General features: G+C 48.4%; 1 protein-coding gene across 1 annotated transcript in view; it reads right to left on the bottom strand.

Moving 5' to 3' along the window:
• FGF13 (fibroblast growth factor 13) overlaps positions 1-2,952 on the bottom strand; it is a 260,049-nt gene extending 257,097 nt beyond the window's left edge. The window contains exon 1 of the mRNA XM_075161996.1: positions 2,688-2,952. Within this exon, the coding sequence (XP_075018097.1) occupies positions 2,688-2,736 (49 nt within the window). The 5' untranslated portion in view covers positions 2,737-2,952. The remainder of the gene's footprint in view (positions 1-2,687) is intronic.
• Between the last annotated feature and the right edge of the window lie 15,516 nt (positions 2,953-18,468).

The following is an 18,468-nucleotide window of genomic DNA, read 5'->3' as shown; positions in this document are numbered from 1 at the left end:
AATACCCATTGCAAGACAGTAACTACTTGCACTGGATTGTGCCGATTCCTACCAAAATCCATGGCCTTTCAAGGTTCTGTATAAATCAGGCTTTTCTACAAAGACCCACCCCAAAAGCTGGTTGTAGAAAGTGCCATTTGATAACTTACACAAAGCAGCTCCTTACTTTAGGGCTGAATATGGCCCTCCCCAAGTTCCGTAGAGAGCTACAGCAAAGTCTCATCTCATGCACGACCCTGTAATGCATAAGAAAGCTTCAGGAGTAAGAAAGGCTGACACTATTCTCGCTAACAAAGTACTCCACATTTATTATGCAAATACAGCCCTTGGACACCTGCATTTACAGCAGGTATTAAAATTACATCGGATATCTTACAGAACGTGGGGTGCATCAACATATACCACAATAAGCTACTCTCATATGAAACTTGATTAACGTTGTTCTTTGAAAGAGTGGTTAACTAACTCAAAAACATACAGGCTTCTTTCAGGACTGACGTATACCCAGTGCCACAGTATAGCTGCAGAAATATGCAGGAAATGGTATCCCATCCTTTCCAGACAAATTACGGTTTCATTGTATATTTAAAAAAAAAAAAAAAAGCAGCCTGTTTTTACTATGGCTAGATCCGGATTAAACATTCCCTTCAGAGCAATAACATTCCCAATCACCAAAAGAAAATTCAGGTGGTTCAGAGGGAAAAACATTTCCTATTTTAGTCTACGACACAAGAGGCTGAAGAAGGCCATGCAGCCTATACATTAACTGGTAAATACCACCTCCTTACCTCTGTACCTGAACCCTTTTTAAAAGCATATTTCACAGACCGTAACCATCACTCACTTTTCTGCAGCAGTACCAAACCACCTCATACATGTACCGGCTCCTACTGCTGTATCTAAAACTGCCTTTTTACTTTGTAATAACGGAGAAAGTTTTTATATGAGCTCAAAGACCGAACCAACATCTCCTGGAAGCAGAGTATCAGCTTCAACTGGGTTTTTTTGGATTCTCAGAACATACACTTTCTGGTACACTATCACCACAGGAATCACAGCCTTGCACGTTTAAGTCATTACTGACTCATTAACAGCAGATAAAAATGCCTTTCCCCCACTGTTCTGAAATATCCCTATGTCCCAAAACCTATACACAGGCAATTTCAAACACGAAGTTAAAAAGTCATTAAAACTTGTAATCATAGCACAAAATGGAATAATATAAGTTTGATTTAAAAAACAAGCTTTCAAGCCAGTATACCACAAGTATGGCAAATTCTTTTTGTGTAGGTTTATAACACAGTTCTAAATCATGCAAAATAATTCCTCAGAAAGGCAGGAATCTTTTGTTCTGCATTGCGTAATAAATTATTTAAAGAGCATTTTAGTGAATAAGGCCACCATAAAAAAAATACTCAACATCAAAGAAAATAAAGACAAAAAACTATTTATTTAGAAAATGTAAGGTTTTGCAATGCATCTGAATGGTGAACTTTATTTTGTTGTTGTGAAAAATTAAAAAAAAAAAAACCCTGAAGAAAACGCTAAGGTTTTGAACATAAGACATAACATAGAACTGGAAAGACAGAGTTAGGGGAAAAAAGAACATTAAAAAAAAAACCCAAAACAAAAAAGGTCTCAAAAATATAGTGTTAAACACAAACTTTCAAAATCAAGAAACCAAAAAAGTTTTGAAAACACCATAGAAAGGATGAATTGTTTTGATTTGGCCTCTCAGGCTGCTAAAAAAGTAAATGCCAGAAAAGTGCCCATTACATTTTATAAAACTAGTAAATAAGGAGCAGTTTTTTCCTCTTTCAGGGAGGCCAAGAGCGTACCCTTCACCTGGGTATCCCCCCAGCACCAGCCTACCGCGTAGATGCACGTTTGAGAAGATACACGGATTTATCTACAAATACACAGAAAAACTATTCCTGGAGAGAGACCCCGCGCACACAGACCAGCTCCTGACCGAACGCACTGCTACAGCCCTGAGCGCAGGTACCACCGCACAGCGAGCTGCGCGGGGGATGCCAGCCGGCCCGAGAGGGGGGCACAACCACCTGTGCATGCAGGGGCACTCCGGCCCCCCCGGGCATGCACCCCCCGGAGAGGAACACCCCGCATGCACCCTCGCAGATCGGCACCGTAGCCCCCCAACCCAGGCATGCACCCTCGGAGAGGGCACCCCGCCCCCTGCGTGCCCCCAGCTGCCCCGCCGGTCCTGCTGGGGCCGGGGGCGAGCCGGGTTGCGGCAGCTTCCTCCGTGCCCAGCCCCGGCTGGGGGGTCCGCATGCAACCCCCGCCCCTCGGCACCGGCGGTGCCCCGGCTCCGCGTCTCCATGGCGATGGCTCCCCGCTCCGCCGCCCCAGCCGGGGCCGCCTGCAGCGCCGAGCACCCGCCCGGCCCGCGGCAGGGGAGGCGGCGCGGCCGAGCCGGCTCCCCCCGGCGGAGGGGGGGCACTTACTTTCGCCGGTGCCGCATTGAGCCGGGCCCCCGCTCCCCGTGCCGGTGCAGCGCCCCGCACGCCGGGCACAGCCGGGCGCCGATTCCCCACCCGTGCCCGGGGCGGGGGTCCCCCGACTTTCACCGGAGCAGTGCCCCCCCTCCCAGCCCGGTAAGGTCGGGCCGTCCGCGGTCGGGCCGGGGAACATGCTGTTTATCGGAGCGGCTGCGCCTGCCTTACCCTTGGAAGCATCTTTCTCTTCTTTGGGCTTGATCACCTTCCCGCTCATAGACCCCAGCTTGGGTGGGAAAATCCCCGGGAGCGTCGCGGATTCCGGCTGGACCCAAAGAAACCTCGGGCGGGGGGCAGCGTGCGTGCGTGTGGGGGATCCTCTACGCCGAAAAGGCAGAAATAACACCAACAGAAGGGGAGGTGGGGGAAAATTCAGGAGCCGGCGAGCTGCCCGCTCCCCGGCGCGGTGCCTCGGAGCCCGGCGGCGCCGCCGCGGTGCCTGCGGGAGCGGAGCGGGGCGGTGAGCGGGGGGCTCCGGCAGCCGCAGCACCGAGCCCCTGCGCCGCTCGCCGTGCCGGAGACAAAAGCGATTTTCCCTCTGTGTATCTGCCTGGCCCCGGCCCCCTCCTTCCCCCCGCCTCCCCGGCTCTGCCTCCCCTCCCCAGGGCCAGGGAAGCGCAGCCGGTCCTGGAAGTCCCACCGACCGGGGGGGGTGTGGGGGGGTACCGTGAGTTGGAGCGGGGGGTTGGTTGTTTGCTTGGGTGTGTTGCGTTTTCGGGTTGGGTTTTTTTTTTTCCGGTTTTTTTTTTTTTTCCTCGCATCCTCCCCTAATAATAATGGGATGGAGCAGCAGAGCTGCAGCCGCGGATGGGAGGAGGAGAACGCGAGTCCCCAGCACTGCAGAAGAGGCGGCAGGTTTACGCTCGCCGGCAGCAAAGAAGGCTGGAGCTAGAGCTGCTCCCTCCAGCCCCGCCGGGTCCGCGCATCCCCTTCCCCATCATCCAGCCCGCGCCCCCATGAAACAGTACCGAAGGGGGCAACACAAATCCCTGCTCCCCTCCAGCCCCGGGACGGTGCCCCAGCGCCGGGCTGGGGGTGGCACAGACCCGGCCTGCCCTCCCCTTGGGGAGCCGCTCCCACCCTCCCCATGCCACAAAGGGAGGCTCTGGTCCCGGGGCTGTGGCCCCCAGCATCGCCCGGTCCCGAGCTCGGCAGCCTGTTGCTGCCGTCGCGGGAGTGCGAAGAGCCGGGGGACACTGCGGGGGGGACCTGGAGGGAAAAAGGGGGCATCGGGCTCCCTTTCACCGGGGAACACGCAGAGCCTGCGCCGTCCCGCTCCCAGCCCTGCTGCTCTGCCCCGAAGTGTGGGACGGGGCTCACCCTCCTCCCTGCCTCTCCCCCATCCCCCCTCGAGGAGGAGGAAGAGCAGCCGAAGCGCCTCTTACCTGTGCGACAAAATTGCTCCCCCCCCCCCGCCCCGTCCTCCTCGGCGGGGGCAAAACTTCCTACGCCCGGGGCCGCCGTCGGGGGAGGGAGCGCGGTTCGCGGCCACCCATCCTCTGCCCCCCGCGGGCCGCGCAGGGAGAGAGGGAGGGAGGGGGAAACCCGATGCAGCCCGTGCCCCTTGGAGCCTGGCCCTGCTCGGCAGCGCCGAAAATAAAGTGCTGGGAAGGGCGAGCCGCGAAGTGCCTCGGGGAGCCCCTCGGTGCGGCAGCCGGACTCCCCCAACTCCCCCCAAAGTGGCCTGTTTGGAGGGGGGGAAGAGACGATGGACTTCTCCAAGACCCGCAGGGAACAAGGCAGGGCTGGGCATCCCCTCGGGGGAAGGCAATATGCTCAGGGCACGGCCCTCCCCGCGGCTCCTGGGCACTCCTCCGCTTATCCTGCTCCCACGGCAGGAGAGGCAACGCGCCCGCAAACGAGCCCCCGCACCGGGGTGCCGAGGGTCTCCGGCCCGGCCCGAGAAGCAGCAGCCGCCGGGTCTGCGCGGCCGCTATTTTTAGCGGAGCCGAATTCTTCCCCCTTCACCCTCCCTTCACTCCAGCCCAGCGCCGGGGACAGCTGAAGGCAGATCGGCTTACCGTGGCCAGCGGGGTCCCAGCCTTGCTCCTGCCCCAAGCAAAAAGTGGCTGGGCTGCCAGGAGGCAAGACATCACTTGGGTAAAGGAGGTAATGAGCCACAGCTGGCCCGCAGCATGGGGTAAAGTCCCATTCCCACCTCACTCAGGTGGCTGTAGATCAGGTGTGATTAGGAAAATCAGGGCTGTTTAAGCTAAGACTGAAGAGCCAGGATCAAAGCTGCCACTTGGAAGACTTGCACTTTTTAAATTACTTTCCCTTAAGAAATGCACAAAGCACAAAACGGAACCCCAAGCCTTCGAGCAGAGCTCCTCCAGACCTCCATGCATCTGTCTGCACCGTGAACAACCTCTGCTCTATTTCTGGAACCAAGGAATTGTCCTGGCAGGGTCAGCTTTGCTTCACGGAGATTCAGTAAGCCCTCTGATGATAGTGGGCTTAGGGTGCTCTCAATATAAGGCTGGTTTACTTAAGCCTTTTCTGTGTTTTTTTTTTTTTAACATTTCAGAGACCTGCTAGGAGGTCAAAAACTTGGGCTTTCTCTTGGCTGTTTCTCTCCAGTCAAACTTGGACCACTGAAACCAGAGGGTTGGAAGTGGAGGAGTGGGGAAGGAGAGGTTCTGCAGTTCAGCTGAGCCAGAGTTGTCAGAAGTAGCCAGTGAGCCCCAGCAAGGAGATTTCAGCTGTCCAGTACAACTTACCTAGACCCTGATTTTCAAAGGCACTGGTAGTGACTTTGATGAGAGTTACAGTCAATTCCCACTTCTGGTCTGAGGTCTTTCCAGCACCAGGGGCCACTGATAAATGCTGTGCTTAGTACTGACGGTGAACTTGCCTTACATTAGCCATTCTCACCTTTGCCAGGAGATCTGTTAAATTTTGCAGGAGCAGTTATTACATTGACCAAATGAGGCCTCTGCATTCAAACTAAGGAAGGAGGCAGCAGCTCAGCGTGTTGCAGAGGAACTGTACCTACTGGTGGGCAGAGACACCTTACCCTGCTATTTTGAAACGAGTTAGTTTTTCCCCTTACTAGTTTGCAAAGCTTAGAAGTGTCAATTAAAACAGTAATAAAATACGGTGTTATGCATGCAAAATATAAGGGGATTTGCATGAAGGCTTATTGCAGCCTGGGTACAGTTTGCACAGCCTTTACTTTTAAAGCTACCTTGATGGCTCAAGTATTCTAGTGGAGAGCGTATTATTTGGGGCTGGGAGACTGACTTAAGTCTTCAGATTCCCTCATCAGTTCCTTGCTTTGATGTGAGCATCTCTGGATTTGGGGTAAATCACGTAAGGTCTGGCTTTGCAATAAAATTTTGTTAACTAACTCACAAATATTTAAACATGAATCTGAGCCTTAGTATCTTCGTACATCACTTTCCCAAATATAGTAGGGAAAAGTGTCACCTCATTGCTTTACAGCTATAATACTGGAAGCTGAGAAGCACTCGGATGCTGTGGTGACAGAACTGATACGCAACAAGCTACATACCACAGCCAGACTTATGCAGAAACGTACCTATATGTGGCCCTGACACGGAGCTTGTACCTCTCACTGACAGCATTCTCTGGGTGTCTGAATTAGAAACAACTTCTGCACCTCCAGATAAATCAGATAGCCGGAGGAAGAAGATTTAGTGATGAATACAAAGAAGTCTGATGTGTCCTGTGCAAATGCTGTTTAGGTGTTCCCTATCCACCTGAATGGCTAGGGAAGGTTTAAATTCAAGACTCCCTTTGGTGGGGGGAGCACGATTTAAAGTCAAATATAGTAAAGTGCTCTAATTACACACCTTTCCTGCTCCTCCCAAGGTTGTGATGGAGTCATCTAAACTGAGTGGCAACAAGCCAGCAAGGCAGCACGAAGAGTTGAAGCATCATCTACACCCTTTTATGGTTCCTGAACTCTCCTGCCCAGAGGGACAAACGCGATTGCCCCAAGCACAGCAAGGTCTCACAAGCTCCAAGTGTGAAGTGAAACATGAGGCTTTTGCAGCAGAGACACACACGCAGCAGATGATATTTGGGCTCTCCGAATACTTGCAGCTCAGGGTCGCTCTCTGGAAACAGGCGCGGCAGAGCTGACATGCTGCACGGAGCTGTGCCTCTGCTGAGGGTATTTATTCCCCCAGAAACATCTCCCAGAAGGTTCTGATTTGGCATAGGCTTGGATAAGTCGGGTATCATTTACAATCTGAAATTGTAAACTGTAAGTGCCTTTATACAACGTAACTATTGCTGCTTAATGTCCAATAGCTGTACGGTTTGTCCATAAAACACATAATCAAGTCATGAACATGCTTTTCCTCCCCTTGTAAAATATCTAGAGAGACATATATCCCCTGAGGAATTCTGGAACTCACATAGATACGGTAGTGGCATAGCTCCTCAGTGTACTTTTTCCTTGGTTCTTTGGCTTATTCTCAAGTTGAAATTGTCACTTTTCTGCAGGCAGTGGTTTGTAAAAGGTCCAGATTCTGCTCTTTTATATAGCGGGAATTTTACATTATGCCTTTAAAGCAGTCCAGCAAGTTTAAATTAGCTTTGTCATGATGGTTCCTGGTATGTTCCCAGTTAAATCTGAAGTAAAACTCTTCCTTACGTTCAGGTGGAGCAGGATTAAGCCTTAAATTTAAGATTCCAGACATGATAAAGTCTCACTATTACAAGTACTTACTCCTCATTTCAAATTATATTTTTATATTCATACTGGAATCTAGAGATATCTATTGCGTTATGATGAAATAAGTAAATGATTAAGGAGGCACGTCTGAAGTTTTGTTGCCGCTGTTTTGTAATGACGCCTATAAAATCGGTCCAAATAAATCCATCGCACATCTCCTTATTGCCTGGAGATGCCACTGTTTTAATTGGAATGCAAGGGCAAAGGTCTTTAGTACCAGTTGTGTCTTTTAACAAAAACCACAAAGATTTACAGATGAGATAAATACTAAACACAGGGCCAAAGCACAGCCTATTCTCTAGCAGGCACATCCTTGATCTAATGGATGTTTAATTTGGTCCCCATCTTATTCCTACACAGTCTTAAGCACTACACAGAGGATCTTTTTTTGGCAGACAGCTTGCTGTGCAGAATCTTCCTCTTATTGATTGCGAAAACCCAACTGCTATATGCAAATAGAGTTCCAGCTAGTGGTAAGGGATAACCATCATATTCACATAGTGAATCTCTCACCTATTTACTGTGAATCATTTCAATTAAAATTAATGGACATCAAGCATTCTGTGCTGCGACCCTGGCACTTTGGATTGCTTCTCTGGGCTGGGGAATGTGCTCAGCACCTGGGAAATGGAGCATCTCACATTGCTATGCAATGAACCCTCTGGCTGGTCAAGCTTTGTGAACTGCAAAGCAAATCCTGACCAAGGCTGCTGGATCGAGCACCACACTAATGTGAGGCCTTTAGCACTGGAGATCAAAGTCTTCCAGATTATTGAAAGTCTAAAATAGGCCAGGCTTGAAGGTCTTTTCTCTCTGCATTTCAGTACATTTGCTAAGCTAGATTCATCACAGTTTACAGAGGTATGCATTTCTGTAACAGAGTATAGTAGTTTTGGTGTCTAAGTAAAAAAAAATCAAATTCTTCTTACGGCTCTAGAAAAGCCCACAAAGTAGTGCTTTACTGTACAAAGACTATATCTTACATGCAATCTCAGAGCTTCACTCACAGCTAACAAAGCTTTTAAAGGCTCACAGCAGCCCTTGGTTTTAAGTCCTGGATTTACTGAAACAAAAACATCCTGAAATATACCATGCAGTTCTGAAATAAGTGAATTTTGGCAAAATGTGTTTGGGGGATGCTAGTGGTTACACAAATACCACATGGCAAATGCGATATATTTGTGGGAATCACTGACAGTGTTTAACACAATCTATGAATTATCACTTGAAATCTTTGGAGAAGAGGAGGCTGAGGGGAGACCTCATCGCGCTCTACAACTCCCTGAAAGGAGGTTGTAGCGAGGTGGGGGTCGGTCTCTTCTCCCAAGTAACAAGTGATAGGAGGAGAGGAAATGGCCTCAAGTTGCGCCAAGGGAGGTTTAGATTGGACATTAGGAGAAATTTCTTTACTGAAAGAGTGGTCAGGCCTTGGAACAGGCTGTCCAGGGAAGTGGTTGAGTCACCATTCCTGGAGGTATTTAAAAGACGTGTAGATGTGGCGCTTAGGGACATGGTTTAGTGTAGTGGGCATGGTGGTGTTGGGTTGTTGGTTGGACTCAATGGTCTTAGAGGTCTTTTCCAACCTTAATGATTCTATAATTCTATCTTCATTTAGCAGAAATGTTTACATGGATTTTTATTAAGACTGGAAAGTCTGAGTAGGCCTACAAAAGAAGTTTTCTGTCTCAAAATCCTACCCAGATTACCTCTGGTAGATGATTGCTTGGCCTTTTTTTGAGGTTGCCCCTCTCCTCAAGTTTGGTGAAATGCAACCGTTTAAGAAATCTCATCTCCTTTGCACCAGCAGCATCTATCTGACACCTCTATACATCCAATAACCATTTATCACCAGGGCACTAAAACTGAATAACACTGGAAACACGAAGAACACAGGTTTACAGGTATATGAGGTGGCAACGTCGCAACGGGAGAATGCAATAAAAGGCCCCTGAGTGCTTTCTAGCACTTTTACGTAAAGCCAGCGCTGGCAGCGGGGGCTGAAGCACCGCGTGGTTTACGGCGTACCGCAGAAGCACTACCTGCACTCTAGCCTTGAGAAGCAAACAAACTCAGTGACCCTGAACTGATTCCTTATTTCTAATTTGTGCTTTCAGAGATAAATTAAAAGATGCGAGGTTTGGTATGACGTCTCTTCATATTACTGCTGCCAGACAGACGCCAGTGAGAGCAGCCGTAAACCGAAGATGCCAGCCGAGCAGTCAGAGCTGCAGCTGCACTCTTTACCCTCACCTCACCCAGCCTTTCTTAGGTCTGCAGGGATGCGTACACACGCACACAGCGGGTGAAGTTAGGACCTCGCAAAAATGACAGGCAGTTCGTTTCCTCTCCAGGGGAGGCAGTGGGGAACATACTCAATTTAAAGAAGGTTGTTACTCGATAGCTTTGGTTAGACACCTGCAGACTGAACTTTGGCAGGTGGAGTGGGAAAAAAAAGGGGGAAGCATTCAGTGTCCTGACTGAAACCAGGTGCCTTGATGTCAAAACAGATTTTTGCCCAAGGTCCCTTCTCCGAGGCTGGTGAAAGGTTTGTTATAGAAAGCATAAAGATGAAAGACCTGCGAGTGGGTCTTCTGCTATTCATAGCACAAGTCAAAGGGCGAAGGTGGTCCCACACCCTCATGAACATCATAACAAGAAGCACAAATCAAACTATGGCTATCGCTCGCTACTTTTCACTGTGTAAAGTAAGAGGAAAATGCACTTCTTCACAGAGCCCGTCATCCTGCGCGTTACAGCTTTCCCTTTACGACTCCTTCTGCTACTCGGTCAAGTCTTAAAACTTGAAAGGTTTTGAAGTGGAGCTGGAACAGGAGCTTTGATGTTTGACTCCGCCAAGCTGCAGACTGGCAGTGGCGGCTGTTCTCACTCCGGCCTTTGCGGAGCTGAGAGAAAACAGCATTTGAAGAAGAGGCTGAGGAGGCAAAAAGTATACGATACGAAATCTGGGCCTGAAATCCAGAGGTAAACTCAGATGGACATGAAGTCCCGGTGCGATGGGAGACCTGAGGTTAGAAACCTTGGGCCACCTCGGGAACAGGCAGGCAAGTGCTGTGATGAGCGTTACGTGATTGATCTGAGCCTTCCCTGGAGTTACACCAGAGTTTCAGACAGGGAAAGCTAATAGAGCAACAGCAGGAAAAAGAACATACAGCAATATTTGAAAGGAAACTTGCCAAGTAGAGCTCTAACATTATCGCAGGCTTGCATATGCAATGATATCATAGGATAACATTTTTTCATGCCTGACTTTTTCCTTAAGCGTGGTAAAAATTAATCAATGTTTGATTTTTACAAGCTTGAGAGACAGAGAAAGGAATGTAATGATTAGTGTTTCAGACCTATTTTTGGGCTCAAAGAAATCTAAAAAACCAGTTATGCTTAAAGTTCCGAGTGGATCCTTAACAGAAAAATGGAAAGAAATTAAATTGGTTCAAGAAACTTATCTTAAAAGAAAGTTCTAAGTGTTGCAAGAAACCTACAGTGCATAAGGCAGGGTATTTTCTGTTAATTTGAACATGCTGTTATGCATCAAGCAGCGCTAGAATTGTATGGCCACAAAATAAGTTGCTTTCCTCTGTCATGAACCTGTTACCCCTCTACTACTTTCTGTTCCTTTCCTGAATGAAATTGTCTTCTCCTTTAAAGCTCTATGCAGTTCATCCCAGATACCTCAGTTCTCTTTAACTTGCAGCAATTTTAAGCTGCACCTGATGGAATTTTTCTAGCATTTCCTTCACTGAGACATGAGCTAGGTTCAGCACTCACCCAGGATCAGAAGATGAAGCTCACCTATATTACACTGAGCACTAACACACCATTTCTCCTGTTTCCCTCTGGTCGTGGCACCATGGCCATGCCATGCGGCTCAGGCTTCCCGTTCATTTCCAACCGAACTGAACTTGTAGCTACCTCATAAACCTCTCACATGTCTTAATCAGGCGGCAGCTGGTATTTCTCATGTGTCAACCGAGTTTTGATCTGAATGACATGCACAGTGCCACGGGTGAGCACAAGCAAAGAAAAGAGAAAGACTTTTCCCTTTTGTTTCTATAGATTTGCTCGAGTCCTCATGACCTGTTAAATTCCCATAGCACAAGGTGGCTGGCTGTGACAGTGGCCTAGTGGCTAGCTTGATCTTTGAGGAGAAGCAAAGCTTTAGCTCTGAAAGTCAAGTATTGCATGACCTGGAGACTTTTTTTAAAAAGCAGACTTCAGGTAAGTTGGAGTTGTTCAAGGCAGAGCATGTAGCTACAGCCTTTCTCCTTCAAACTGGCATCGAGTGCAGGTCCTTGCCTGGCCAGCCCAGGAGGATTCTGCCTGCTCATCCTTTGTAGAAAACCACAAACACTTTAGGAGATGTTCCCTGTTCAAAGAACTGCGTTTGGAGGTCACGGCTCTGAAAGGGAAAGAATTTTAAACTGGTTTGTTTGTATTTAAAATCTCTTTCTAAAGCTCCATATGAACTGTGTTGACATAATTGAATTTTTTTGACTTTTTGCGCTTGCCTCATTTCAAAGCAGTAGCTAAGCGGTGCATTCAGATCAGGAATGCTGTACGCAGTAACTGGTACGCACCAACACTTGGCATTTTGGTTGAGGCAGGGCTGCACCCGGGCTCGGTGCTGGTGACAGCTGTCAAATGTAGCTACAACTTGGTTATTTCTTGTCATGCCATTCTGCTTTGGCCTTTTCCTGAGCCATTGCTAGATACCGCCTCGGAGCACCTCTAAGAAGCGGTGCTTTCAGGCTCAGCTCCCTGTTCCCCATTTCTCTCCTCCAAAATTATTCCTAGGTGTATATCCTTCCTACTTTCTGGTGACACTATGGTATCGGCAGATATATTATTTATAGCCACAAGATTTGGCTTTCTGAGCCTCCAATCTGAACGCTCCCTCAGCATCTTTTAATAGCTATCGCTATTTTGTAACCCTTTTCATTTTTTCTGCAGGGAATATGCCAGCAGGGATGAGGCTGAAATCCTTCTGGATCAGGAGCAGAGACAAATGCTGCTCTGTTTGTAAACACTCCAAGGCTAAAATTAGCAGGAATCAGAAGAGGAATCGTTTATAAACTTCAGGCTCCCCGAGCCATCTTGAGGAACGTCACACGCATATCGACACATCTGCTGCCGATTTAAATAGCAGCCGGCGTTACCTTCCCTCCGAGTGCCCCCGCGGGGAGCGGTGCCTCCAGCGCCCGCCCCACCCCCTGACTTCTCCGCACGCCGCAGCCCCTCTCCTCGCTTTAGACTCGTCGGCCTAACGACGCCACCACAAACGATCAAGAACATTTTTAGCTGGAGGAACTATCCGGATCCTCCTTAACACCTTGCAGAAACTGGAAGAAAAGCCTTGGCCAGCCGGAATAGTGTCCCACAAAAAGGGGAGGCTTTCAGGGTCCGATTAAACATTGGAAGACCAGGAAAACCCTCACAACCTGAGCAGTTTTGAAGCAGGCTTGTGCTGTGCAATTTCAAGCTTGAGGGAAAAGTAAGCTCCATTGGGTACAGCAGACAATATTAACGAGGATGGGTAACCCCTACGCGTCTCTCCTTTCAGCAGTTACAGGCAATGGCATACAAAAATTACCTTGGCTGTGTCTGAAGGAAAACAACAATAGAGAAGCAGTGGTATCCTCAAAGAGTGTATTCAGTAAAGTCTGTGTTTCTCAGAACAGGCTGCCAACCAAATGCCAAACAATCTGAATATATCATGTCAGCAGTTAAACTCAAGTCTTCATAGATCCTGAAGTAGCAACGTGGCTTTTTCTGTTTTGCAAAGCACAAGAATACATGCAACTACGCATCTAAAACTTTTTGAAAAGTCATAGCACAATCGTGGCATCTTCTTTTTTGGCCATCTATTGGCTTCATAAAACTGAAGGAGATTAAATTGTATACAAAAGGAGATTAAATTGTATACAAAAGAAGTAGGTGGTATATTCTAAAAAGAAACAAACAAAAAAATAGTGTTACAGCCAAATAAAGCAAACATCTTTAGAAAATGTCAGAGGCCATAACAACCCTTGGAGTTTTATTCAGTGTTGGAGAATATGGTCACTTTTTTTGAAAGTGAAAATTCATGCCCTTAAACCTGAGGTTATAGAAGGAACTTACAGAAAGAGCAGAATTTATTTAAGAGAGAAAAACAACTGAACTGAAAAGTATAACTCCTCTCTGCTTTGTGTTACTGGCTTGTGGGAAAAACTAACATCTTTATCTCCACCAAAGAAATGGAGAGAAGAATTCAGTGAGAAGGGATTGCACCCAGTTCCCAGGCTAGGAGATCTTACTGAGCTTGTTCTGTACAACTAATACAATTGGTAGCACTGCTGGGATTTTCTTCGAGAAGAAAAGGAAAACATTAAACTAGGTATTTGTAACGAGCAAACAGGATATTCTGGACACACAGCTTTATTAAATACAGCTGTTTACCACCCCCTACCCTACTGCCTGCTCAGTGCTTTGCTCTTCAAGTCACCCCTGAGTGCAGGGGAGCTGCTCCGAGGGAAAGAGCTTCGCACAATCCTGTCTATAAGGGTTTGCATAGAAAGCGTTGACTCTGACGCTTACGACTGCTGTGCACTCCTCTTTTACAGCACTTTCTCTGCAACAGACCCCTGTAACACCATTTGAGAGGCCATGGGTAACAGGGCCTCCGGCATCGTTAGCAGCAGGCACTCTCCTCCTGGGACACCCCAATCGATCACTGCTTCCCAGGGTGCTGCTGTTGCTGGCCATAGCTCCCCTGCACACCCTCATGCTGTCAGATGCTCTCAATTTAAAAAGTGATTGTTTCCACCCCCCCCCCCCTTATTCTTGTCTAATTCTGGACATTAAGGGCTTGTTCCAACTGTAATCATGGGGCATCCCCTCCACTGATGCGAAGCACGAAGGACTGGGGCGTGCTCCGCTTCAGCTCCCTCCTGCAGGGAGCATGGTAGGAGGAAACATCCCCGTGGTGTGAGAGAGGCTGCTCGGGCAGGCAGCCGATGGCAGAAGCCGTCCCTCTTGCAAAGCCACCGCCAGCAGCAGAGGTGCGGTTGGGACTGAAACTGCCTCAGGTAGAGTCCTCGAGGGACGCAAAACCTTGACCCTGTTGACCCTCTCAGTAATGGATATGGGGACATCTGAGTCGGTGACAAAGAACGCTGCCATCCCTTGGGCAGGGACACGTTGGGTAGTGGGACTCGGGGAGGCTGATGCGCCCGAGACCGCCCCAGGCTAACGTGGCAATAGCCCAGCACCCACCAGCCCACCAAAAGCCACAGATCCTATGAGACTTACACACGAACCCAGAGCTCCTATATTTGGAAAGCAACAGCAACTCCTTAAAAGAAGCAATAAGAGTCAAATTACGTGACTCGAGGCACTTTCAAAAGAGCCGTATCCTTTCCATTTAAAGTGTGGTGCTTGTCGACATTTCCATTTCTCTGCCCTTGGCAGAACATGCACACGTACACCATGTCATGTCCACAAAATACTTGGCTGCGATTTATATCCCCAAAATCCTTACCATATGCAAAATATCCCATCCATTTAAATAGGAGGATTATAGGAGTAGGAGGAAGCTTAGCACAAACAATAGCTGCGATCAAACCCAGCGTGCACGAGTGATTTGTGGGAAGTGCAAGACATATCAAAGATGGCAGGTGCTGCTCTTGCTTGCGAGCTATTTATACTCGCGGAGTCACTCTATAAACACTTCTTACTTTAGCACACTCGTAGGATTCTTTTTCAAAGGGAGAGGAGAGGTGTGGAGCATGACTGCACGGGCCAAGTCTGTCATTTTAAAGATAACCAAATTAAGTATTGAGTAAAAATCCCACTATAATATACAAAGAGGAGTAGCCCGGTATAACTGGCTTCAAAGTAGGGAATCACGACAAACCAGGAGATATGTAACAGGGGAAAAAAGACACAAAAGGAGCGGAGGGGAAGCAAATAAAACATTTTCCTCTTAGAAAGTACTAATCTTAGAGATCCAGGCTCTGACGGGATTTTGTCTTCTATTTTTTTAACAAAGGAATCGCTGTCTCCCACAAGAGATAAATATATCTGGTAAACAGGACTTGGCCGCTTACTTCCGAGGTTCGAGAGAGCGACGAACATGACTTCTTGCCCCAGGGATGCATCTGGGGGGTTTTGGCCCCAAGGAGGGACCCCCTGGGCTTCGGCAGGCGCAGGGCTGAGGAGGGAGCCGGGAGCGCTCCTCGGGCAACGCGCCGGCCGTGGGGCACAGCCCAGGGCTGCGGCCGCAGCAATCCCGCACGGGAAGCTGCTCTCGCCCCTTCCCCCCAAACCACTGCAGGATCCAGTCACAGGATGAAGGCTTTTGAATTCAACTGGAAATAAAAGCCGAAAAGCATAGAGCACGGACCATTCGGGAACATCATCAATCGGTCGCAGCATTTCTCAGTTGGTGTGAGATGTTATAAAAGCCAGGATTAATCCCTTACATGCTCTCCTTGGACTCGGGGAGGAGCAGAGATGTCACCACGACCTGAACCCTGCATCCACACTCCAGCATCCGTGCTGCGACAACACGGGGAGCTGCGATTCAGATGCCCTTTCACTGATAACACCCCCAGCGCTGTCATCCTCACTTGTGCGTGGCTGGAAATAATTGTTTGAGAAACCGCTATTTCTGACTCACAATTCCAGTTGTGAGCACGTGTACGATGAGAAGGTTAGCGCCTATGTTATTTACATGTCAGCGCAGTTCAGAGGTACTAACAAAGGTTAAAGAAAGCAAGTCGAGATGAGTGTGACCTATTCTTTCTAGTCCTGATCTTAAGCCTTTTAGCCTGGCGGATCTCCATTAAAATGAACGAGAGTTTCTGTGCTAAAGCTGGAAAATTCACCAAAAATCATTCTCCTTGTGTTTTGTTATTACAGCTGTGTAGTTTTCAATTGCTCCTCAGACACAGTTCTTGTAGGCACGAATTGCATCATTACCAATTATTTTTCTTGAAGTACCAATATCATTGTCACTGTGTCATAACTAAGGCAATAATACAAGTCTCAGAAGAGATTTTGGAAAAAAAACCAAACCTGATTAGCGAGCATCTTCTTTAAAGCAAACTACCATAAGTCATTAATCATAAAAGTTTCTAATTTCAGAAATGAGTTAACTGAACTTTAATGAGACAAACAGCTTTTAAAAGCTGCCACCGCAAGACTGTATGCATTAAACTGGAAAGTGCTGCAAAATGACTGATTTCATTACCAATTCCAGGAAGCGTTCCACCAGAAGCAGCTTGAGGAATCTACAAAATCTCCAAATTCCTTTCAAAAATTCTACTTATTTATGGTACCTGGTATTCTAGGACATCCGCGGTACATTTGCACATAGACCTGAGGTCACCACCATAGTACGAGAGCAGATACTTTTATAATTAGCGAAGCAGATGGCGTGCCACGTCCCAAATGGTTTTGGCTGGCGGGAGCTGTCACCCTCACCGAGGAGCGCAGTGATGCAGTGACCTCCCCCAGCAAGAAGGCTGCTGGAGGCAGAGGAGAGCTCCTCAGCACCCGTCCCATGCATGATGCTGTTGTGTTCCCACCTGACCTTTCCTCCAACTTCTCAAGCCATCAGTAAGAAGTTGAGAGGGAAAGGAGGGGACTGGGGGAGGGTACGGAGGGGTTGGCAATGGCCATGGCATATTCCCCCAGTGCCCGGGCTCCTAAGGTCTCTTCCAGACCAATGTTTCTGTGATTAATGACCTCAGGACATCAACATGGATGCATGCATTTAAATCCAATATAAAAGGGAGAGAAACAGATAATTTCTGCTGGTGAACTGCTCCTTCCCGCGAGTAACATTAGAGCAGAGTCCTTGCACTGTTGGTGCAGGAAAACTCATAGACACCTATGAGTGTAACTGTAGACACTCGGCAAATCAAAACAAATACTAGCATTAAGAATGTGTTAGTCACTGTGGGAGACAGTCAAAGGGGAAGCTTGATGGCATTGCCACATTTGGCCTAAGCAGAAAGTCGCTCTGAATGAGATGAAAGGTTTCCTGAGAAGCATTCAGCTATAACATTACTGCAAATGAAACACACGGTCCTGGAACAATCCTTGTTTCAAAACTACACCCTGCTGACCTTCGTGCAAACAGATGTTCACGGGCAAGCGACTTACTGTTGTCTTCTCATGACAAAAGCTACGGTAAACAGATTGTTGTGTAAGGCACAGACTGGCTGCTGCTATTAGCAAATGACAGCATCATCCTGTCAAGGCAGGAGCGCCAGCACGCAGAGACCTGCCAAAGCGGTGCTCCCATACAGCAAGACACACTTTGCAGGCATCTAACGCCCTCCTCTATAGCACGGAGAAGATACTGCCTGAGGTGCTCAGACCACCTCCTTCTCCTGAGAAGCATTTTCAGCCTGGTTCCCCAAAACCAGGAGTTTATGCAAGGATGCGCTGCTAGCCTGCCATCAATCAACTTGAGCAAAATTTCCTACGCAGCCACAGGTCACAGCGTTGTCTTTATAGGGAAAAGTCAAGGGGCCACAAGGCCTGAACTGCTTGGGAAGGAGGCTTGGTTTGTGCCTGAGGAACCCCTTGCTTTTGGGCAGGGAGGTGAGGATGTGCCACGTACCATCTTACCCAACCAGCAGTAGATTTTTGCCCCTTGTCTGTTTTCCTGCTGGACCCTGGATCAATGATGGAGCCGGAGGCACTGAGCACAGCTTCACACGGCCACCCACCTCCTTTTACAGCAGAGATCTCAGGCTCAACACCGCTGTTGGGTCCTCAGAAAACCGCTCTCTCCCCAGAGATGATGCTCTGAGCAGCCTCCCCGGGGCTGGAGAGCAGCTCTGCAGGCTGCTGTGTGCCTGCATGTCGCATTGCCACCTAGTGACTGGCACCATCACCCAGCACCCTGCTACCTCGGGGCAATAGTTTTGCTCCCAGAAGTATAAAATCACCCCCAGTAACCGCACGCTGGCTCTCCGCTCGCCTGGAGCTGGCGGTCACTCCACGACCCGCCCTCGTGTCTCCCCTCCGCTGCCCAGGCACCACGAAGCCACAGGGTTTTAAATGAAACCCTTGAGTGGTTAATGTACCAATTACAAATCACAGCGGTTACTGTTAAAGCAAAAAGCCAAACACGTCAGTAATGTGCACGGGAGGGACAGATGCTTTATTCTGCACGTGAGCTTGCCTCGCCGAATGCCGTACTTGCAAAGCGGATTGAAATCAACAGTACAAGTT

This window comes from Calonectris borealis, chromosome 13, assembly GCF_964195595.1.
Source record: "Calonectris borealis chromosome 13, bCalBor7.hap1.2, whole genome shotgun sequence".
Classification (NCBI taxonomy): Eukaryota; Metazoa; Chordata; class Aves; order Procellariiformes; family Procellariidae; genus Calonectris; species Calonectris borealis.
Note: the sequence above shows the minus strand (reverse complement) of the source record. Positions and strands in the feature narration are given on the sequence as shown.